Genomic DNA, 24,591 nt, shown 5'->3' with positions numbered 1-24,591 from the left:
CTAGTGTCTGACCTGAATAAAACCGGTCATAGGACTTCCCTGAATTATTTCCTGTTTGAACTAAAGCATATCTTTTCTAAAAGTATCCAACCTTCATTTTAAAATGGCTAGTGATGGAGAATCCTTGACAATCCTTGGTAAATTGTTCCAGTGGCTAATTACCTGCATTCTTAAAAATTTGTCCCTGATTCCTACTCTGAATTTGTCAAGCTTTGAAGTCCAAACGTTGGATCTTGTTATATGTTTGCCTGCTAGATTGAAGAGCCCTCTCTTATCACATTTCTTTTCCCATGTAGGTACTTTAAAAACTGTGATGAAGTCACAGTTAACCTTCCCTTTGTTAAACTAAGCAGATTGAGCTCCTTATGTCTATTCCTATAAGGCAGGGGTTCCCAAACTTTTTCTCCTGAGGCTCACCTGTGCAATTCTAATAGGCATTATGGCCCACTATTAACACTTCTTGAGGAAAAATATTAATGTTGTTACATACATATAAACTGTAACACTGTAAATAAACAATGTACATGTTTACTTTTCATTTTAATGTAAATGATTGTAATTATAGAAATTCGTAGCAATATGCAGTCAAAGAAATGCTTCAAGATCTTTGAAACCAAACAGTTTTAGTAAAACTACACTTTAAAAAAATGTGTTCAAAATGTGTTCAAACAGGGAAAACACAATTTGTATAAAACTGAACATACGCAATGCAACAAAGTTAACAAAATTGTTAAGAAAAAGTTATTTGATTTTAAAACAAAATAGTTGTCCAACTTTGAACACTATATTGTTTTCAGTTTTTAGTGTAAAATCTGAATTTCTGTGCTGTGTAAGTAAAGACCCACCCCTATTCTCTACTAATTAGAAAAGAGTCAAATACTTTATATTTTTATTTACAATAACTTACAGACCAGGAGTCTTCTCAATGGGATGGATGTGCCTGCTTCTCCTTGCACTGGTTTTCCAGCCTGTGACATCTGTTGGAGAGGCTCAACTTGATCTCATTTTCAATTTTCAGCCTTTCAGCCAGCTCAGGGTGCAGGCAGGAGGTAGTTAGAAGCTGTGTCCCTGGGGGAGTATAACTCAGGGTGCAGGAAAAGGGGGTGGCTACAAGCTGTGTTAAGGCAGGGTGGTAGCTCAAAGTGCAGGCAGGGACTGTGTCTGAAGGAGTGCTGCTGCTGCTATGGGGCCCGGCCTTGAACTTGTTCCCTCATTGACACAGTGGGGGCAGCTCTACTCCTTGTGGCTGTGTGCGTGCCGTGCTGTCCTGCACATTCACTGTGACTGTGGACACTGAGGACTACACTTACTTGAGCCTGGAGGGTGCGGCAGCCATTATTCAGCCACATGGGGAAGCTGATCTGGATGCACAAAGCACCTGGTGGTGTTGTGCCCTTCCCACCCCACACCCCACCCCCGGAGAGCTCGAGGGTGGGAGGGTGAGAGTTGACGCCAGATGCTCTGTGTGTCCAGGTCAGTTTCCACATTAGGGCTGTGCTGTGAGGCGTCCAAAGCTGTTCTGCCACTCTCCCCTTACCCAACCCATATGGGGAAACTGACCTGGACTCTCAGAGCACCTGGTATCACTACTTGCCCCCACCCCAAAATGCCACCCATGATGGCGGACCACCCAGGACTGTGTCACAGCCTACCTTTGGGCCACGGCCCACAGTTTGGGAACCCTTGCCTATAAGGCATGCTTTCTCATCCTGTAATCTTTCTCGTGGCTCCACTCTGAACCGTCTTTAATTTATCAACATCCTTCTTGAATTGTGGACACCAGAACTGGACATAATATTCCAGTAGCTGTCAAACCAGTGAAAAAAACAGAGGTAATATCTCCTCCCTACTGGTACTCAAATTTCCCCTGTTTATGCATCCAAGGACCACAAGGATCACTAGTCCTTTTTGCTAGTGTCATGCTAGCCACCATAACCTCAGAGTCATTGTTTCCCAGGATAGAGTCCCCTACTCTGTAAGTATGGCCTACATTCTTTGTTAAATGTATGGCTATTACATTCGGCAATATTAAACTGCTGTGTATCTGTGACCTGTCCTCCTCATTATTTGACTCCCATAGTCTTTTGTTATATGCAAACTTTATCAGTTATGATTTAAAATATTTTTTCCAGGTCACTGGTAAAAATGTTAAATCGTGTTGGGCCAAGAATGAATCCCTGCAAAGGCACCACTAGAAATATGCCCACTTGATGATCATTCCCTGTTTCAGTTATAGTTTGAGATCTTTCAGTTGACCAGCGTTTAAGCCATTTAATGTGTACCATGTTGATTTTGTATCATTTGAATGTTTTATATTGCTTTGTATCTTAATCAAAATGTTGTACAGCACCAAATCAAATGCCTTATAAAAGTCTAAGTATATTATATCAACACTACTACCTTTATCAACCAAACTTGTAACATAATAAAAATATTGTTATTTTGACTAGATCTGTTTTCCATAAACCCATTTTGATTGGCATATCATATTACTCTCCTTTAATTCTTTATTAATCAAGTCCTGTATCAGCCACTCTGTTATTTTGCCTGGGATCAGTGTCATGCTGACAGGCCTATAATTACCTGGGTCATCCCATTTATCCTTTTTAAATATTGGCACAACATAACATCTTCCAGTTCTCTGGAACTGCCCCGGTATTGCAACAGATTTTGGAAGTCAACATTAATGGCTGAGGATGCTAATTAGACAGCTCTTTTAAAACTGTTGGATGCAAGTTATCCAGACCTGTGAATTTAAAAAATATCTATCTTTAGTAGCTGCTGTTTAACATTTGCACGAGTTACCATTGGAATGGAAAGTATTTCCATCGTCTTGAATTCACTTTTTCCCAAGTACAGAACAGAATTACTTATTAAACGTTTCTGCCTTTTCTCCATTATTACAGTCAGCTCTACCATTTCCATCTAGTAATAGACTAATACCATTGTTAGAATTCTTTTTGTTCCTAATATAGTTAACAAAAGTTCCTTCTTATTGTCCTTAACTCAGCTGGCCATAGATTTCTTCTTGTCTTTTTGCTTCCCTTATCAATTTTCTACAATTCCTAGCTTCTCATTTATATTCATGACTGTCAACTTCCATTGTCTTCCATATGTTATGTTTGTTATAGTTGCTTTCACTTCCCCTCTAAATCGGATTTTTTTTTCGGGGGGAGTTGTTTATCCTGCTTTTTTTAAAAAACAGCATGGCCTTCTTTCTTGATTGTGGGTTTGTAGCTTTTGGGGGTCTTAAGAAAAGTTCATGAACATTCCCCAGTTATCATTCACATTTTTTCTGTTTACATTCTTTCTCACAACTGATTTGGCTCAGAATTGTTTTCAGCTTTGTGAAATTGATGCTTTTAAAACACCAAGTATTTGTTACTGGTTTGGCCTTAGGTACAAGTAATTATGACTTGATCAATGTTACCACTAATTTTTAGTTGTTCCTCAAGGGAGTGAGCATGTCCGTTCCACTTCAGGGGTATGTGTATTGTTGCCTGATTTTAGGAAGTTAATATTATTAATTTGGATAGTATGGATTATAGGCTCGCCAGTTAATCTGATCAGAAGATAATAAGGTTCTTGTCCCATAATCAGGCTATACAGAGTTTGCAAGGATCCTCAGGATGTATGACAGGACACTCACACTGTGACAAATGTAGCCTTAAAGACTTTTATTGAGATAAATGGAATAATGATCAAATAGTAATCAAATGGTAAATAATCAGAGATACAAAAGCAATAATAATTGTTCTAGAGATACATGTGATATTATATACTATAAAGCTTTTGATTAATATACTCACACCCTTCCTTGATAACCTGGTGGTAAGAGACAAAGGACCAGCCTCGCCTCTGGCATGCCAAGAGAGTTCAGGTCCACGTTCCTCAATTCTTGATTGGGAGTTTACAGTTTAGGAGAAGCTTACGAGCTATTGAAGATAATTTAGAGTTTTACTTAACTAAGTGACTTAAAACTTACAATTAAGAACTAGCAGATGAATAAACTAAGAAGCCTGAAAACTTGAAACTCGAAGCTTAGAAACCCTGAAGCTTACAAACTTAGAAGCTTCCTTGGCTTGGTGGGTCACTTCTCTTATAGAGCTTGAATACTTGAGCCCTCCTTCTATGTCCAAATTTAGTTTCCTCATACACAAAATGTTAGGGTACACTTACTCCATAGTTTGGTATTAATGACGTTAGATCATTCTTGGATTTATTTCTGTCCTACCCGGTTATTTCCATGTCATAAATATAAAGGGAAGGGTTAAACACCTTTAAAATCCCTCCTGGCCAGAGGAAAAACCCTTTCACCTGTAAAGGGTTAAGAAGCTAAGACAAGCTCGCTGGCACCTGACCAAAATGACCAATGAGGAGACAAGATACTTTCAAAGCTGGCGTGGGGGACAGACAAAGGGTTCTCTGTCTGTGTTGCTTTTGCCAGGACCAGAGCAGGAATGCAGGTCAGAACTCCTGTAAATAGTTAATAAGCAATCTAGTTAGATATGCATTAGATTCTGTTTTGTTTAAATGGCTGTTAAATTAAGTTGTGCTGAATGGAATGTATATTCCTGTTTTTGTGTCTTTTTGTAACTTAAGGTTTTGCCTAGAGGGATTCTCTGTGTTTTGAATCTGATTACCCTGTAAGTATTTACCATCCTGATTTTACAGAGGTGATCCTTTTACTTTTTCTTTAATTAAAATTCTTCTTTTAAGAACCTGATTGCTTTTTCATTGTTCTTAAGATCCAAGGGTTTGGGTCTGTGTTCACCTATGCAAATTAGTGAGGATTTTTTTTAAGCATTCCCCAGGAAAGGGGGTGTAGGGCTTGGGGGCTTTTGTGGGGAAAGACGTTTCCAAGTGGGCTCTTTCCCTGTTCTTTGTGTAACGCTTCGGTGGTGGCAGCTTTTAACCTAAGCTGGTAAGAATAAGCTTAGGGGGTCTTTCATGCAGCTCCCCACATCTGTACCCTAGAGTTCAGAGCGGGGAAGGAACCTTGACACATGTGGTGTACCTGTTACATATATAGAGGGTATGAACTTAGGCAGTCCACCATGCCAACCTTATGCTTTAGCTCATCATCACCTATCTAGGTGAAAGGTCCCAAACATTATGTGTACTAACTTTGCCTTAGCTGAACATACAGGATATGACCTGTAGTAGGGATGTACATAATGTGTAAAAACAATAACTGTGTAACCGATTAAAGTTCTATCAGTTACAAAGTTAAATGTTTAACCGGGGAATTAAGGATGCAAGGGGTGCTGCAGTACCCACCCCAGGGGATCCCCGCCAACCTCAACTCCATTCAGGCAAAAGCACTTTTCTGACGTCAGATTTCTCAGTTTCTGCTTGTTGACACAGTACAATCCAGCCCCCAGATTTCGGCCAGACATTGTCTCCTGAGGCACATGGCTGTGGGCACATCGGTTATCGCTCACGCCAGACTACACATGAGATGCCTCCAGGCATGGTGTAGTTCAGTTTACAGGCTGCACAGAGACCACATAAGCAAAGTACTATCAGTGCTCACCAGGGTCAAGCAATCCTTGGCTGGGTGGATTTGATTTGAATCAAATTGATTTAAATCACTAGTCAGGAAGTGATTTAATCATGGATTTCTACATAAAAGTGCATTCTTGTTGGTTGTTATAACCTTAATACATATTCTTCCCAACTCCGAGATAGAGATAGATATAGGTTTCATTTTTAGAAGGTACGCACTCTACATTTTTAAAGTGATTTATTGTGAAAACTTTTGAGATTAGTTTTACAGCTGTATCAGAAAATGAATGATTGGTTATTTCATTTGCCAAAGGTAATTGACGCAGATAGTTCACCTCCCAATGACTTCATAAATATCTCCAGTTCAACAGGTTAATCATTCATATTTGGAGGATTTTCTTACCATGCTGTATTAGGAGGAGAACATCACCAGACAGACATTTAAATTGTTTTAGTTAAATAAAGCAATTTAATGTTATGTATTCTGGATTTTTTTCTTCAACAGCAAACATATAATATTTTAACAAAACAAGCATATGAATTTTTGAAGTTAAACATTCATGTTTTTAAAAATTAGGTTTGTTTTTGTTAAAATTGTTTTTAACTAAAATAGTTAAATGAAATATTTAAAAAAAATAATAAATTGACTATGTCAGCTAGGTCAACATGAGAAACTTAAAATATTGGCTTTTGCAGCTAACTCATTCGTCTTCACCTTCATTTTCCTGTTTGTTCATAATCTGGAAAAGAAAAACACGATTTCCTGCTTTTTCAGGTCCCAAACAATTTCTCAATTTGGAATGATTTAGTCCAAAGTAAAAAAATATTCTTTCTACACTGGCAGAAGAAGCTATTGCTGTTAAAAGTGAGATTATCACTTCAACAGTTTCTGAATCCAAGTGCTTAAGTGACTTCCACCAGTTCATGGTCTGACTTTCTTTAAAACATCATCAGCAAACATATATTTCTTGAATGGTTCACCCTTAGCTCTGAAATTTATTGTAGTTGGCATTATGGAGGGATGATTATTGGATGTCCATGTCATAACCAACTCCTCTTCTTCAGCAGTTAAGGTTTGACCCTGGTACCGAGTATTGAGAATATTTGCAAGAAAATGAGCTGGAGATAGTGCTTGTCCCATTCGTTTTTTTTTATGCTTGTAATTTAACTCTGGCATTGCATATTTCTCTTTTTAAGATCTCACTCAGTTCCTTCCAAATTTCAGCAGTGTCACCAGTAAAACAGCTTTTTCCCTGCATTTTTTCAGTGCTACAGAAATAGGCTTCAGGGTACTCAGCATGTGTTCAACGTTTCTCTTACCCCAATTCTGAGAACTTTGGCTGTGACAGTGCCATCTATTTTTTCACAATTTTGTTCACAAACTGTCATCAGATTAGGCCAGTTCTTGATCTAGTGCCCACAACACTCCACTACTGAGTTCCATCGCACGTCTTGTGGGAGAGTTAGCTTGGTTCCTCCCACTTTTTTCAGAGCAGCTGCTGCAAAATGGTTGTTATGGAAGTATTTTGCAGTGTCAACAACATTAGCCTTTATTTCTGGAACACTGAAGTGTTTGGCTAGGAGGTGCATCAAATGAGCATGGCAACCGTGTGTTATTAGCTTGGGACTCTCTTCTAAATAATTTCTTCTCATCTTGGATACGTTTGCAGCATTGTCCGTAACCAAGCAGTGTACTAGACATTTGAATTTTTTTTCACAGTTTGTTATAGCTTTTACTGCTACTTCTTGCAAGTATTCTGCTGTGTATGCATTTCCTGATGTATCAATTGTTTCTGTAAGGAAGACATTCCCTTCTTCTGTTACCACCCAAGCACATACAACAGGATAATTGTGGACTTTGCTCCACCAATCAAGACTCAGGTTAACAATTTCCCCCTCTAGACCATTTGCATACTGCTCAATTTCTCTTTCATATGCTTTATCCAGCAATTTGCCTGTGACATCTGCTCTGTTGAGTGGACTGTATCCTGGTCTTAATGACTGAACCGTGTTTTTGAAGTGTGGGTTCTCAATCATACGGAAAGGAGAGTTTGTTGCATAAACAAACCGGGCAATTTTTTCATCAATTATCTCTTCTTGTAATCTGCTGGTTCTTATCACAAACTTATCTATGGTTGTTTCTGGATGGAGATTTTTTTTTCTTTTTGCTACACATGTGTGGCTCTGAGATGTACATGATGTGACTAAAACACTATTATTGGCAGATAACTCTGAAACTATAGAAAATGATGGTGATCTTGAAGGTGGATAGTCTTCAGAATCCTGTATGTTGAGGATGGATTCTCCTAAACAAAATAAGTCAATGCAGTTTTTTAATTATTATTACCATACTGCTCATTTAGTATTACTCATTGTATTCACTGACGCTCAGTGCTACTTTAAAGGTGAAATTGTAAAAGGAAGATCTGCCTATTTCAGCCATTTATTTTTTATCACAACTGCATCTAAAATGATAGTACCATAGAGTAGAGTAACAACTATATTTTTTGCTCAAACATGAGAATTCAAGAATAGTCCAGAAGGAAGACAGGCAGTCCTTAAGAAAGAAGTACAAAATAAAAAAGTTTACCAACCAGAATATCCTACATATTCAGACAAGTTCCTTTCATCCTCATCAACACAGCTTCCTCCTGTGAGGAACACTTCTCATGATGATGTTTCATTCGGGCAACCTTGTATTTCTTTGTTTTGAACTCTCTAAGGTGCCACAAGTATTCCTTTTCTCTTTGCATTTTGCACACATGCCTGTCTTACCCACAGGTAGAGGAACTTCATTAAAATATTCCCAAACTGGGTCTCTTTTGTGGCCTGCTGCCGTTATAGGTTTTCCCTTCTCATGAGAGAATGGGATGGTGGATCTCAAATCAATGAAGGCTACACTCAGAAAGACCTCCAGACTTCTGGAATATGCTGCTCAAACAGTTTCACTTTTGTTCCTACTGCCTGTCCCTCCCTTCTCTCATTTATCTCCAGACTTCTTCTCCTTGTCCAGATCTATTCTGCCCCCAACAATCTTTTATTCATTGAACTTTGCCCTTTTAGAGTGGGAGCAGTGTTAGTCTGTATCAGCAAAAGGAACAAGGAGTACTTGTGGCACCTTAGAGACTAACAAATTTATTTGAGCATAAGCTTTTGTGGACTAAAACCAACTTGATTGGATGCATGCAGTGGAAAATATAGTAGGAAGATATATACACACACACACACAGAGAATATGAAAAAATGGGTGTTGCCATACACGCTACAATGAGAGTGATCAATTAAGGTGAGCTATGTTTTTTTTTTTTCTCCTGCTGATAATAGCTCACCTTAATTGATCACTCTTGTTATAGTGTGTATGGCAAAACCCATTTTTTCATGTTCTGTCTCTGTGTGTGTGTATCTATCTATCTTCCTACTGTGTTTTCCACTGCATGCATTCAGTGAAGTGGGTTTTAGCCCACGAAAGCTTATGCTCAAATAAATTTGTTAGTCTCTAAGGTGCCACAAGTACTCCTTGTTCTTTTTGCCTTTTTAGAAAGAGTTAAGGGATTGACTCTGTGTACACAAATTTGCAGAGGGACAATAGGGTTGAGGTCTGTTATTTCTCACCTTTATATATTATTTATTTAAAAACATTGTTGCTGTTAACAAGCATGTTATCTCTGGAGACACAGATCCACAGTCTGAGAACTGCAAAACGAAGCATTTCTGATAGTATTTTCTAGACTGAGCACTGAGTCCTATTGGGTAGATAGAAAGATTAACCTAAATAATCTATACAGAAGCGCCTGAAACCCCATAAGATTGGGTCCCTAATTCGTGAGCTATTGGAACTCATTTTCAAAACTTTTCTTAAACATTATATGAATATATTCTCATACTATAGAATTAGAATTTATAATCCCTATTCCATGATGAGATATCTTTGAGCTATAATAAAGATAATTTTAATTTTTTCCTCAAAAAGCATTTTAAAAATCAGATTTTTTTTATATTAAAAAAAATAATTATCCCCTGTGCTCCTGGGTCTGGTGGAAGGACCCAGTAAATGTCTGTATGGGAATCCCGTTTGTTCACCCTTCTCTATCTCTACTTCTGACCATCTATGCACCTGTCATAGGATGGGGCATGCATCTCCATGGTCTCCAAATACAGGGCAAATTGTCTCCAGCCTCCACATGCCTCCACATCAACCTGCTTGAACTCGGGGCGGTCAGAAGTGCGTGTGCTCACTTTCTCCCACTGATCAAAAACACACACTCACGAAGGTCATGACTGACCATATAGTTACATGTATTACATAACTGTCAGGGAGGCGCCAAGTCTCATTCCCTCTGCACAGAAACACGAAAACTATGGAATTGGTGCATCTCCCACGGTATCTTAATATCAGCTGCCTACTTACCGGGAATACACAACACAACGTATGACAGTCTCAGCCGCAAATTCCCACACGGCCATGAATTTGAGATAGATTCAGTGATACTCCATGACATCTTCTGACAGTGGAGATAATAGACCTATTCGCTACTTACTAGAATGGGAAATGTCCACAGTACTGCTCCAGAGCAGGGAGCAGATGACACTCCATAGGAGATGCCCTCTTCCTTCCATGGGACAAGGATCTTCTTTACATCTTTCCCCCATTCCCTGTAATACTAAAAGTCCTGTTGAAAGTGAAAAGTGAGAAAGCAAACATCATACTGATTGCTCTCATCTGATACCTTTACCTGTCACAGCTGCCACTGTGTCCACCAATGACTCTTCCAATCACAACTTACCTTCTATTGCAGAACAAGGGATGCACTCTCCATTCCAACCTGCGGATTCTGCGTCTCAAGCCTGGATCCTTCATGGTTCCAGCACATAGACACATTTTGCTCTGGGGAGGTATAGGTGGTGGTGTTGCACTGTAGGAAAGGAACTATTTGCCATACTTATCTACAAAAATCTGGAAGAGATTCCAGATCTGATGCCAGCTGAAAGGCATCATCCCTAATACATCCACCCTATCGGTGATCCTAAACTACTTGTTGACTCTCAAGAAATCAGGACTCGATCAGTTCACTGAAGGTTCATCTAACAGGAATTGCAATCAGCAGGTAGACGGATACTCAATCTTCTCCCATCCGACTATGAAGAGGTTTCTCAAAGGCATAGCAAACCTCTTCCCACACCCCAGACTTCCCACACCTCAATGGGATCTCAATCTAGTATTAAAAGGTCTGAGTAGGCCACCATTTGCAACTATGACCGCTTTCCATTAACTGACCTTTCTGTGAAGATGGCATTCCTCATCGCAATCATCTCTGCAAGAAGGATTGGGGAAATAATGGCTCTGATGGCACATCCCCCTTTCACTGTGTTCTTCCCTGACAGGGTCACGCTTAGACCGTATCCAAAGTTAACTCCCAAGTTGATGTCTGCATTTCACATAAATCGGCTTCCAGGCTTTTATCCCAAATCTCATCAGGATAATATGGAAGCCATCCTCCATTCTCTCAGTATGAGGAGCATCTTGGCCTTCTATTTGGACAGAACAAGAGCCTTCAGAAAATCATAGAATCATAGAAGATTAGAGTTGGAAGAGACCTCAGGAGGTCATAGAGTCCAACCCCTTGATCAAAGCAGGACCAAGCCCAACTAAATCATCACAGCCAGGGCTTTGTCAAGCCTTAAAAACCTCTAAGGATGGAGATTCCACCACCTTCCTAGGGAACCCATACCAGTGCTTCACCACCCTCCTAGTGAAGTAGTTTTTCCTAATATCCAACCTAGTCCTCCCCCACTGCAACTTGAGACTATTGCTCTTTATTCTGTCATCTGCTACCACAAAGAACAACCTAGCTCCATTCTCTTTTGAACCCCTATTCAGGTAGTTGAAGGTTGCTATCAAATCCCCCCTCACTCTTTTCTCTTCTGCAGACTAAATAAGCCCAGTTTCCTCTGCCTCTCCTCATAAGTCATGTGCTCCCGCTCCCTAATAATTTTTGTTGCCCACCACTGGACTCTCTGCAATTTGTCCACATCCTTTCTGTAGTGCGGGGCTCAAACAGATGTAGTACTCCAGATGTGGCCTCACCAGTGCCAACTAGAGGTGAATAATCACTTCCCTCAATCTGCTGGCAATGCTCCTACTAATGCAGTCCAATATGCTGTTATCCTCCTTGGCAACAAGGGCACACTGTTGACTCATATCCAGCTTCTCGCCCACTGTAAGCCCCAGGTCCCTTTCTGCAGAATGGTCCCCAGCCTGCAGTAGTGCATGGGGTTCTTCTGTCCTAAGTGCAGGATTCTGCACTTGTCCTTGTTGAACCTCATCAGATTTCTTTTGCCCAATCCTCCAATTTGTCTAGGTCACTCTGGATCCTATCCCGACCCTCCAGTTTATCTACCTCTCCTGCCATCTTAGTGTCATCCGCGAACTTGCTGAGGGTGTAATCCCATCCCATCATTCAGATCGTTAATGAAGATGTTGAACAAAACCGGCCCCAGGACCAACCCCTGGGGAACTCCGCTTGATACCAGCTGCCAACTAGACATCAAGCCATTGATCATTACCTGTTGAGCCCGACGATGTAGCCAGCTTTCTATCCACCTTATAGCCATTCATCCAATCCATACTTCTTTAACTTGCTGGCAAGAATACTGTGGGAGACTTTAGCAAAACTTTTGATACGGTCAAGGTATATCACGTCCGCCACGTTCCCCATATCTACAGAGCCAGTTATCTCATCATAGAAGGCAATCAGGTTGGTCAGGCATAACTTGCCCTTGGTGAATCCATGTTGACTGTTCCAGATCACCTACCTCTCCTCCAAGTGCTTCAAAACGGATTCCTTGAGGACCTGCTCTATGATTTTTCCAGGGACTGAGGTGAGGCTGACTGGCCCATAGCTCCCCAGATCCTTCTCCTTCCTCTTTTTAAAGATGGGCACTACGTTAGCCTTTTTCCAGTCGTCCGGGACCTCCCCCGATCGCCATGAGTTTTCAAAGATAATGGCCAATGGCTGTGCAATCACATCCGCGAGCTCCTTTAGTGCTCTCGGATGCATCGCTTCCGGCCCCATGGACTTGTGCTCGTCCAGCTTTTCTTCATAGTCCCGAACCACTTCTTTCTCCACAGAAGGCTGGTCAGCTCCTCCCCATGCTGTGCTGCCCAGTGCAGCAGTCTGGGAGTTGACCTGGTTTGTGAAGACACAGGCAAAAAAAGCATTGAGTACTTCAGCTTTTTCCACATCCTCTGTCACTAAGTTGCCTCCCCCGTTCAGTAAGGGTCCCACACTTTCCCTGACCACGTTCTTGTTGCTAACATACCTGTAGAAACTCTTCTTGTTACGCTTCACATCCCTTGCTATCTTCAATTCCAACTGTGCTTTGGTCTTCCTGATTACACCCCTGCATGCTCGAGCAATATTTTTGTGCTCCTCCCTATCATCTGTCCAAGTTTCCACTTCTTGTAAGCTTCCTTTTTGTGTTTAAACTCAGTGAAGATTTCTCTGTTAAGCCAAGCTGGTCGCCTGCCATATTTGCTATTCTTACTGCACATACGGATGGTTTTGTCCCTGCACCCTCAATAACGGGTGGGCAAACTTTTTGGCCTGAGGGCCACATCGGGTTTTCAAAATTGTATGAAGGGCCGGTTAGGAGAGGCTGTGTCTCCCCAAACAGCCAGGCGTGGCCCGGCCCCTGCCTCCTATCCGACTTGCCTCCTTCTCGCCCCGTGACGGCCGCCCCGGGACTCCTGCCCCATCTAACCACCTCTTCTTCCTGTCCCCTGCCCGCCCCTGGAACTTCTGCCCCGACTTCCCACTCGGGACCCCTGCCCCCATCTAACCCCCCGTTCCACACCCCTGAACTCCCTTGCCCTCTATCCAACCCTCCCTGCCCCCATACCGTGCTGCACAGAGCACCAGTTGCTGGTGGTGCTACAGCTGCGCCGCCCAGAGCACCGGATCAGGCCGAGGCTCTGCAACTGTGCTGCCCGGCTGCCCAGAGTGTTGCGGCGCAGTGCGCTGAGGCTGCAGGGATGGGGGGACAGCAGGGGAGAGGCCAGAGGCTAGCCTCAGTGGGTCAGGAGCTCAGGGGCTGGGCAGGAGGGTCCCGTGGGCCGGATGTGGCCCGCAGGCCATAGTTTGCCCACTTGTGCTCAATAAGCCTTCTTTAAAATACAGCCAGTTCTCCTGGACTCCTTTCACCCTCATACTAGCCTCCTATCAGTACCCTGAGGCAGTCAGTCTGCTTTTCTGAAATCCAGGGTCCATAGTCTGCTGCTCTTCTTTCTTCCTTTTGTGAGGATCCTGAATTTGACCATCTTATGGTCACTGCTGCCCAGGTTGCCACCCACATCTCTGAGTCTTCCTCTCCATTGCAGGAAAGTCAAAAGGTACAGCAATTTCAGCTCAGAGACTCTCTGAATGGGTCTGAGGCTGTATTAAACTCTGTTAATAATTGAGTAACCGAAGACCCTTTTTTAATACGCACACGTTCTATGAGGTCGGTCTCCTTGTCCATCACCTTCTCCAATGTTATCCCTGTATCAGAAATCTGCAGAGCAGCTACCTGGTCATCTGTACTTAATCTCGCAGTATACTATGCCATCTTGGGGGATTTGGCTGCAGATACCAAATTCAGTGCCAGAGTACTATCATCCATATCAGATTTGCCTCTGAAGTCCCAGCCTCCAGTGGTGAGCACTGCTTGCGAGTCACCTACAGTCCCATAGGGACCCTACTTGAAGTAATAGTAGTTACTCACCTTGTGCAGTAATGATGGTTCTTCGAGATGTGTGTCCCTATGGGTACTCCACAACCCACCCTTCTCCCCTTTACTTCAGAGTTCTAGTAGTTGACTCTGCAGTAGAGAAGGATCTGAGAAGGGATTGCCCATGCATGCTGGCTAGTCTTGTTGCAGGCAGAGAGCAGCGCACATGTGGGCAGGACAGACTACTACCAAAGTTCTCCGATCAGCAGTGCAGGGATGCAGACACACCTACAGCTGAGCATCCATAGGGGGGACACCTTGAAGAACCATTGTTACTGCACAAGGTGAGTAACTTCTTCCTTTGACTCTGATACAGAGTCCTCCAGTTCATCTTTTCCTCAAAGACTTTTGTAGATCTTCCAAGTGAGTGGCAAGGGGAAAGCATCAGCACTCAGAGCGTAGCCGTTTTTCCAGCAAACGGATAGAACATCTTGGCCTGAAATATATTGGCCCCCTATGACATATTCTTTCTTGCAGGGTTTTCCCTGGGATCCGTGGGGTGCATCTCGCTTGCAGAAACGTGCATCTCTGCCCCAGTCCAGAGGGCAATTCTCTGATCATCATATGGACCAGCCCCAAGAACAGCCTCTGTTATAGATGCAAAAGGACGTCCATCGTCTCAAACAACGTCTTTTGGAGGAGCTTTTACCGGAGGATCCGCCTCTTCCCCAGGAGTTGCCAGTGGCCCTCACTTTCCCTGGACCGTTCCCAATTAATAATACCTATTACAGTGAACAAAAGCTTTGCGGATGACCCCTGCCTCACTAACTCTGACAGCTAAGAGTTGTGACGAGACCCTCAGGGTAGAACCTAGAACTGTGGGTCCACTGTGTCCCCTTAATTCTTCACCCTGGGCTGTCTCTCACAATGCTTGGCCAGTGACAAGCAGCAAATTGCTCCAAACACTATTATTGCTCAGCCACCAGCATAAAGAGACACACACAGCTAAGGTGCATGATTATTCTCCAAGCCACTCATGAACTATACACAGAGAAACACCAGCAAATCCTTCCAACCTTGCACCCCAGAAATGTACCCTAGTACACTGCTCAAGGCCTTCTCTTGAACAATGCAAGCTCATTAATTAGTTCATCCTTCGTCTAAGGACAGTGGACGCACACCAGCCTTTGTAATCTGAGCAGATTCCCCAAGCACTTTAGACAAACTCACTGGTAAAGATAAAACATTAAAATAAGTTTATTAACTACAGAAAGATAGATTTTAAGTAATAAGTGGTAGCCATAAAGGTCAGAGATAGTTACCTAAGAAAATTAAAAGTAAAAATGCATTCTAAATCTTAAACTTTTAGACTAAGAAAGATTTGAATTAAACGGTTTTTCTCACCCCACTGGATGTTGTAGTTAGGTTACAGCTCTTAATACACAGGCTGAATTTCCTTCTCAGGGTGGGACCAATCTCTTTAGTTCAAAGTCTTTTTCTTCCCACTGTTCTTGTTGCCTTCAGAGTAGGTGGGGGACGGGAGAGGCGGTCCCATGATGTCACTGTCCCTTATTTTATATTCTTAGTTCATGTTTCAGGGAAGGTACTGGCCCAGACATGTCCTGGTGGGCCTTGGTGAGTCACAGAGTTGAGCAATCTCCATTGTATGGTGCTTGGACAACTGTCTCTTCCAGTGTGTCACCTAGTTTGTTGCTATTGGAGAGCTAGCTGTGCGTGTCTCCAGGACACACAACATATTTCAATATAAACCATACAGCGGAATACCATAGTTCTATATACAATGATTATACACATTTTGACAGAACAGCGAGTTTCAGCCTTTCATATGGCATCTTATAAGGTATACTTTGTATGAAATATCACAGCCATATACAAATGATGAATATGGGGGTTACAAGGTGGTACAGTGCATCACAAGCATACAGATAACTGAAATCATAAACCATCCAAGGCCTTTGAGTGGTTTCGCTGCCTCCCCCTGCCAGCAGCTGCCCCCTAGTAGTCAATATTCTCCAGTCCCGTGATTGTTAGATTTCTTAAAGGTGTGATTCTTCTGTTCCCACTCATCATGGTTTCTGGCTCCCTTGGGACCTCATCACCATCCTGGCAGCCCTCATAGTTCCACCATTCAAGCCTGTGGCCTCTTATTTGTCTTCACCTAATCCAAAAGATCTCTTTCCTTATAGCCATAACAGTGGTCAGGAGAATCTCTTGCTACAAGTATTGAAGGTGGGTCCTCTTTACACAGTGTTCTTCAAGGACAAAGTGGCCTTACAACAGTACTCAGAATTTTTATCTAAACTTTGTCTGCATTTTATTTAAACCAGACAAGATATCTCCCATTTTTGTTCCCAAAGCTGCATTGCATGCTGGCAGAGATAAGGAACATCTGTCTTTAAAAAGTCATGGAAGATGGGTGCAATTCCGGACAACTGGAGAAGGGCAAATATAGTGCCAGTCTATAAAAGGAATAAGGACTACCTGGGGAATTACATGCTAGTCAGCTTTTATTTCAGTAATCCGAAAGATAATAGAGCAGATAATTAGTAATCAATTTGAAGACACCTAGAAAATAATAAGGTGATAAATGAGGCCTTGTATAAAAGGCCTAGTGTAAGGCCTAAGGTCCAAACAGAATCAGGTTCTGCTAGTATAAAGCAGAATTATCGAGAATCAGGCCAAGTCAGGTCCTGCCCTATTACAAAGCAGATGCCCACTTGCAAGTTTGCTATCCGATACAAGAACTTGGCAAGAACAGGGCTAGCATTGCAAAAACACAAGCACTCCTAGGCACTAAATATTAATGTAAACACATTTCAGAAGGGTAGTACCAGAACACCCCGATACAAGGGTATGGTATAAACCCATTTCCCAAAGATGATTCAAGGACTTGCTGACCCCTCTTAAAGATAAGATCAGGATGACAGGGTGATGCATAGAGATGTTTTGATCAAAATAACATGTACAAGGTAAAGCGTGGTGACTAACCATGTCAGAGGGGTAATATGTAACTTGTTTGTATCAGTGTATGAAAGAGGGGTCACAAAGGGGTTGTCTTTGTACAGCCTAAGGGGGAATGGCAAGTCCTGCTGTTCACTGAGCTGGTCCATTGCAATGAGCGTACATGTCTTAGTATCCCCGTAGAGTCTATGGGGTGCTATTACCGTGCTTTGTTGACAATAAACCTGGCCAAGTGCCTTTGCTACTGAACAGAGTCTGTGGTTATTTTGGGGAGTTTGATTGAGGTCTGCTGTACTGTCTACCTGGCCAGAGCCAGTGCTGCATGCAGAGAGAACACACACGCAGCTAACAACTGATGACTATAAGTAACTGTCAAGGTGGATTTGTCAAGAACAAATTGTGTCAAACCAAACTAGTAGCTTTCTTTGACAGGATAACAAGCCTTGTGGATGGGATAACATGGTAAATGTGGTATATCTTGACTATTGTAAGGGTGTTGATACTGTCTCGCATGACCTCATAAACAAACTAGGGAAATACAACCTAGATGGAGCTTCTATAAGGTGGATGCATAGCTGGTTGCAAAACTATTCCCAGAGAGTAGTTATCTGTGGTTCACAGTCAAACTGGAAGGGAATATCAAGTGGGGTCCCACAGGGATCAATTCTGGGTCTAGTTCTGTTCAATAGCTTCAGCAGTGATGTAGATAATGGTGTAGAGAGTACACTTATAAAGTTCGTGGAACGATAGCAAGCTGGGAGGGGATGCAAGTGCTTTAGAGGATAGGATTAAAAGTCAAAATCTGGACAAACTGGAGAAATGGTCTGAAGTAAATGGGATGAAATTCAATGAGGACAAATGCCCAAGTACTTCACTTAGGAAGGAGCAATCAGTTGCACACTTACAAAATGGGAAACGACTGCCTAGGAAGGAGTACTGTGGAAAGTGATCTGGGGATCATAGTGGTTCACAAGCTAAATATGAGTTTCTGGGTGCCACATTTCAGGAAAGATGTGGACAAACTTGAGAAGATTCAGAGAAGGGCAACAAAAATGATTAAAGGTCTAGAAAACATGTCCTATGAGGGAAGACTGAAAAAATTGGGTTGGTTTAGTCTGGACAAGAGAAGGCTGAGTGGGGACATAACAGTTTTCAAGTACATAAGAGACGGGGGGAGAAAAATTGTTCTTTGCTGCTTGTCCTATCCTCAAAGGATAATCAGCTTAGGTTGGACATTAGGTGCAGATATTTCAGGATAATCAGTGTGTGTTTGTGCATCTCTTATGTTGGTGGATCCCCAGCTAAATGTTTCTATCTCAGAAATAATTTCATTAAGATCTGTACTGAGATCTACACAATAGACTTAAGGACAGAATTTGGATCTTGATCATGTAATTGAACTTCAGAAAATATGACTAAAATATATTTCTGTATAATGAAATAAATTGGATTGAAATCAGAGTTATCGAGTGGTGAGACTCTTACAGTGAGCTTTGTCTTGGTCAGGGAAGGAATTATAGGTCTACAGCCCTGATTCAAGGTAGTAGTTCCAATGGATTTTAGGACCCTGTGGTGGTACAAAAAGGATTCTAATTTTAGTTAGTCTGGTGTACATCAGGAATAACGTCACTGATTTAAATGGAGTTACTCTGGATTTACGCTGCTGTAACTCAGATCAGAATTCTGCCCAGTGTATTTAATCTTATGTCTGCCCCTGTCTGGTTACTAAAGAATCAGGTTTATTTGCCAGGGAATCTTTATATTTCTGTTTGTTTAACATGACATAAGTGCAATTTGGAAACCATTTCTAAAATTTATATTTACTTATAAGCCGCATTCATAATCATAATTGCTTCTATTCCTATTTTTACTGCAAGGATTAATTTATAGGAAATGCATTAACATATTTTGTAATAAGGTGTGCTTAAGTTAAGTAGACTATAAAATTTGTAGGTTTTCAATCTTAAATTTCAATTTGAAATAACTTTTTGTTAGTCTGTGTACAATAAATGTGGAGTATTTTCCATGATCCTTAAATTAACTTCTGTTTTAATACTTAGGATGGGTTTTTCAAAAGGATCTAATGTAGTTATGTTTCCTACTCTCATTGACAATCAATAAGAGTGGGAGCATGACTCTTTTTGGACCTTTGACAAGTGAATAAAGAATGAGATTTTCTACTTGCTTGTCAAAGCACTGTTATTCTTATGTCTAAGGAGACTTTGGAACACTTTAAAACCCATCAATATCACCTATAATTATATTGAGGAGTTACTGTTCAGAAACTAACAGGCAGAAAGTCAAGATGCCTCTGGCCTGGGAAGCAGGTCATATATATTTTTATTTATTACCAATACTTTCTCGATTGCCTCTTTAGTATCTTAAGCAGCAGAGAGAGAGAGAGACCATATTGAAAAATACATTTGGAACATTGAAAACACTGGTAAAATTATGACCTAAATGTAATGAATATTATTTAAATAATTTTAATATAATTTTAAGTAGTACTTGTTTGCTACCAAAGTTTTAGAGTAGTGGTTCCCAAACTTGTTCTGCCGCTTGTGCAGGGAAAGGCCAGGCTGGGCCTGTTTGTTTACATGCCGCGTCTGCAGGTTCGACCAATCGCAGCTCCCAGTGGCTGCTGCTCCAGGCCAATGGGAGCTGCTGGAAGCAGCGCGGGCCGAGGGACGTGCTGGCCGCCGCTTCCCGCAGACCCCATTGGCCTGGAGCAGCGAACCGCGGCCAGTGGGAGCCACGATCAGCGGAACCTGCAGACGCGATAGGTAAACAAACTGGCCCGGCCCGGCAGGGGCTTTCCCTGCACAAGCGGCAGAACAGGTTTGGGAATCACTATTTTAGAGAGTTAAGCCACTGAACCTGGTGCAAGTCCCTAGCTGAGCACCTGGAGCCTGAGTTTGTTGAAGTGCTAAACCCACTTTTGACAGTAGTAGCCTTTTCTGCAGGGGCAGATAAACTGAAATGAAGAAAATATTCTATTTGACTAATTCATTCAAAGTTAAGAAATCGGGAGTTGAAAAAACAGGAAAGTTTGTTTTCCCCTACTAATCTTTAAATTAAAAAAAAAAGCATGAGAGGTTGAGATTTACTAGCTCTAAAATCTTGAAGGACATGGTGACCCAAAACAATCAATTCAGTTCACTAACTACAGATCATGCTTCCTTTGTTTAAACAATCAGTTTTAAATGCAAAACATGTTTTGATAAATTTTACTTTTATTCCCCGTATGTATCCAGCACATTCAAAGTAGTTTTATTTAATTAAAACATTTTAAAATGTTTGTGTGCATTTTTAATGAATTCCAGTTTCTATATGGATGTAGCTTGACACAAATAACAGTTAAAAAAAGTTAATCGTCTAATAAATGATATTCACAGTTTTCTAACATAATGAAAAAGAATAAAAGTTAAGAATCTGTGTAAATTAACAAATATGTATAGATACAGTATATCCTCTTGGTTAGCAAAAGTACCAAATTTAGTGTAATGGCTATATTCTGTTGGAAATCAACATATTCTAATGATTGGTTTTCCTTAGAAAAATAACTAAACACAAATGCAAAACAAAATTAAAATCCATTTAGATGAAAATTGGAATTCAACTAAAATTGCACAAAAACATCATTTCAAAAATGTTTTTCAGGAGTTAAATAAAAATACCTGTTCAAAGAAAAGGTTGACGGAATCTTTTACCATGGGCAGAACAATGTATTATGATACAGCATGGCCAGAGGGCAGCAGGAGAGTGTTAGAGTGGACCTTTATTCCCTGTAGAGGGAAGAAAGTTTGCTAGAGATTAATTAAAGGACCTGAAGCCAATTAGAGCACCTGAAGCCAGTCACCTGATAAAACCCCCCTGCTTCAGTCAGACAAGGAAAGGAGTTGAAGCAGAGTGGATTGGTGTTGGAGTAGAGAGCAGTTTGGAGGAGTTGAAGCAGAGTGGATTGACGTTGGAGCAGAGAGCAGTTTGGAGGGAAGCAGAGGAGAGTTTGGAGAAGTGCTGCTGTGGGCTAAGAAGACCAAGACCCTAGGTAAAGGGACACTTGGTTTGTGCAGAGGGAGGGCAGGAAGCTCCACAAGCTGAAGGGCAGGAGGGGGAAGTAGCCCAGAGGAAGGAATGGCTAGTTCAAGTGGTTTACCGCTATCCCTAGGGCCCCTGAGCTGGGACCCGGAGTAGAGGGTGGGCCTGGGTCCCTCCCTCTCCACTCCCCTCCTCTAGGACACTAGTGGGGTAGTTAATACCCCAGTTCAGGGGTGAGAAACTGTGCCCTGAACCCTCCCCAAGAGGAGAAAGCGCGAGACCCATCAAAGTAGTGCCAGCAATTTGCCACAATATTTATTCTCTAGCCTTGTTCTCTGAAAAAGCTGAACCATTTTGTTTGAAATGTTCAAAAATACCTAGCCTGAGACAGACACCTGACTTGGAAAATTTCGTCCCAAATGGTTAAAGTTTACCAAAGTTATTTGCAAATGAAAACAAGTGTTATAATGCGACATGTGGGGCAACCTTCCTAGGTGGTGCTACCCCGCCCCACTTGTAAGAGAGAGGGTTTGATTATTCTCTCTGATATACTTGTTTTCTGCTGGTATGATTCCACTGTTTTAAAAGGAGTTATGTAAGAGAAGGCAGAATCTGGCTCAAAGCATTTTAGCATTTATACAGTTTTTAATGTAGAACTGAAGAAAACTATTAAAGTGCTTTGCAAGAATGAAAACTGTGTGAGCGCTTTTTAAAAAACATATAGTTGTAGAACGTACGTATATTTGACCATATGATCAAATTAAACTCATGCTATTTCTCTTTGATTAATTGTACATCTCAATTTCCCTTCTTCCCTTTTTTTTTAAGCTTATGGAAAAGTATTTCTAGTGCGGAAAATAAGTGGCCATGATAATGGAAAGCTGTATGCCATGAAAGTATTGAAAAAAGCAACAATAATTCAAAAAGCCAAAACAACAGAGCATACAAGGACGGAACGACAAGTACTGGAACATATTAGGCAATCACCATTTTTGGTCACATTGCACTATGCTTTCCAGACAGACACAAAACTTCATCTCATTTTAGGTAAGTGGTTGTCACGATTGAAGTTGATTATTAATTTTTATTTTTTTCCCATTATTTAATATTCTGTTCTCCCCCCCCCCCTTTGTGTTAGTTCACCTATAGCACCTGATCCAGTATGTGAAGTCCGAGCACACTTATCAGATTGGGTTCCAAAGGTGACTTAGGCAGAGAAATGCCTATCTTCCCCTGGTTTGTGCATTGCAGTGGGGCTTAGGCACCCAGAACATAGTGCAGGGCAACAGTCTGCGTGCGTTCAGGCAGAAACTTGGGTGCCCAGGGAACTTTTTACCACATTTAGTCACCAAGTGAGTTTAGGTGCCTATGAGGTTTGGCGGCAGCTAAAGAGGGTTTTGTGAATCTCACTGGGGTCTGATTCTGGGATTTAGGGGCCTAAAGAGGCAGTTAGGCACCAAAATCTTTTGTGAATCTAGCACTTGTTTGTTGTGTTTCAGCTTCAGTACTCTGTTCATATATGTTTTGTTTTTGTTTGTTTGTTTGTTATCCATGACTCCCCTGTGTCATAATTCTGTAGTGCCATGACAAACCTGAGAAGACGGAGAAATAATGGAAATACATTTTATTGAGCTTTTAGGAAATTTTGACTCACTTTTTGATTTAACCATGACTGCATGTCATCTGTTCGCTTTTCTGAAAAATTTCAAGCAAACTGTTTGTGCTTCCTTGAATATTTGGGAAAGAACTCTTATTTATGTGAGTTTGATATAATCATATGAATGAACATACTCACTTGGGAAATGTTCCTCACATCCTCACTCCCAAACATGCAAAGATAGTACACCATATTTGTGTACTGTCTGTGCATATTTGGGAGTGAGGATGTGAGGAAGCAGGGAGTGTCTTTAAATCACTGACTTTATTGTGAGCTGTGAATAAAAGGAAAACCAGGGGAAGGGAAGATGTTCAAATAGCAGAAAGGCTGCTTGTCAAGAGACACTGCACATGTTCCAGTTTAACTACATGGAATAAGGTGTTTGGAGTGTGGTCAGACATTTTCACGATTTTAAAGAAATTTAGGAATCCTATTATGGAATTTAAAGAACATGATTAAAAGTATAACACACAAGAATTCTCTGACGTATGTTAGAAACAAGAAACTTACAAGAATTGGTGGGTCTATTGGACCACCAGAGGGAGCGAACAGAAAAGGGTGCTGTAAAGTTAGCAATTAAAGAAGATGAAGACATGGCTGAAAAGCTAAATAATTTCTTTGTATCAGTCTTCATGACATAGGATTTTGGGGAGATATCTAGCTTGGACCAACTCTTTTCTGATTTAAAAAAAAAAGATTAAGTACTCTCAGAGACTGAGATGTCAAAAGAAAAAAACAGTTACGTTTACCAATCAGGCCCAGATGGTGCATACCCAAAAGTTCTGAAAGAATTAAGTGATGAGTTGCTTGCAAAAATATGGAGTCTCTCTTTTAAAATCCACTATTAAACCAGAGGGATGAAGGGTAGCAAATATTGCCTGTAGTTAAAGAAGACTTATTGGTGATCTGGAATTACAAGACCGTAACCCTTACTTCTGTACTGGGTAAACTGGTTGAAGCAATAATGAAAAATAGAATAATAGAACACCTAACTTCATGATACAGTAGGATTGAACGAGCGAGGTTTTTGAAGAGGATGATGGTGCCTTGTTGGATCTATTATAAATATTTATATGTTTCAATAAGAGTGACTAAAGAAAAACTCAATGAGAGTTTATTTAGGGTGAAATAAGTCATGTAAGTCCTTTGAAAAATTTTACTCTTAGACTTTCAAAAAGGCCTTTTGTCAAAGTCCCTCACAAGGGTATGAAAGTAAAATATTGTCATACATCAGAAACTGTCCAAGAGAAACAAAGACTAGAAATAAATGGGCAGACTTAATCGCAGAACGGTAAGAGCAGGGTGTCAGAAGGTTCAGTTTTACAGTGTTTCCCAACCGGTGTGCCATCAGGTATGAACAGGTGTGCCACGGAATTTTGCAAAAGTCACTAAAAATTCTCATTTTAATTAGTGTCATAACCAAATTTCATTTTGTACTGTTGCTCTTTGGGTGTTCGTGCGTGATACAGGCGTTACACACACTGTAATCAAATCACCTTGCTGTTCACATGGTATCACATGGTAGCCATGTTTTCTTATCAACCGTTAAGTTACAGTGATGAATTTTAAATTGAAGACCTGAAAATGGACAAATATTTGAAGAAAAGAGTTTGGCATCTCCACATCTACTTTCAGTGATGAAGCTGAACATGAACATAATAAAGTCAAAGTTGTGAGCTAACACTATTGTGAGAGCATTT

General features: G+C 41.1%; 1 protein-coding gene across 1 annotated transcript in view; it reads left to right on the top strand.

The window, feature by feature from the left end:
- RPS6KA5 (ribosomal protein S6 kinase A5) overlaps window positions 1-24,591 on the top strand; it is a 194,305-nt gene that overhangs the window by 37,282 nt on the left and 132,432 nt on the right. Inside the window, exon 3 of the mRNA XM_077819264.1 lies at window positions 22,063-22,281. Within this exon, the coding sequence (XP_077675390.1) occupies window positions 22,063-22,281 (219 nt within the window). The remainder of the gene's footprint in view (window positions 1-22,062; window positions 22,282-24,591) is intronic.

The sequence above is a fragment of the Eretmochelys imbricata genome, chromosome 6, assembly GCF_965152235.1.
Source record: "Eretmochelys imbricata isolate rEreImb1 chromosome 6, rEreImb1.hap1, whole genome shotgun sequence".
Lineage (NCBI taxonomy): Eukaryota > Metazoa > Chordata > Testudines > Cheloniidae > Eretmochelys > Eretmochelys imbricata.
The sequence above is the reverse complement of the archived record's forward strand: the minus strand, read 5'-3'. Positions and strand labels throughout refer to the sequence as shown.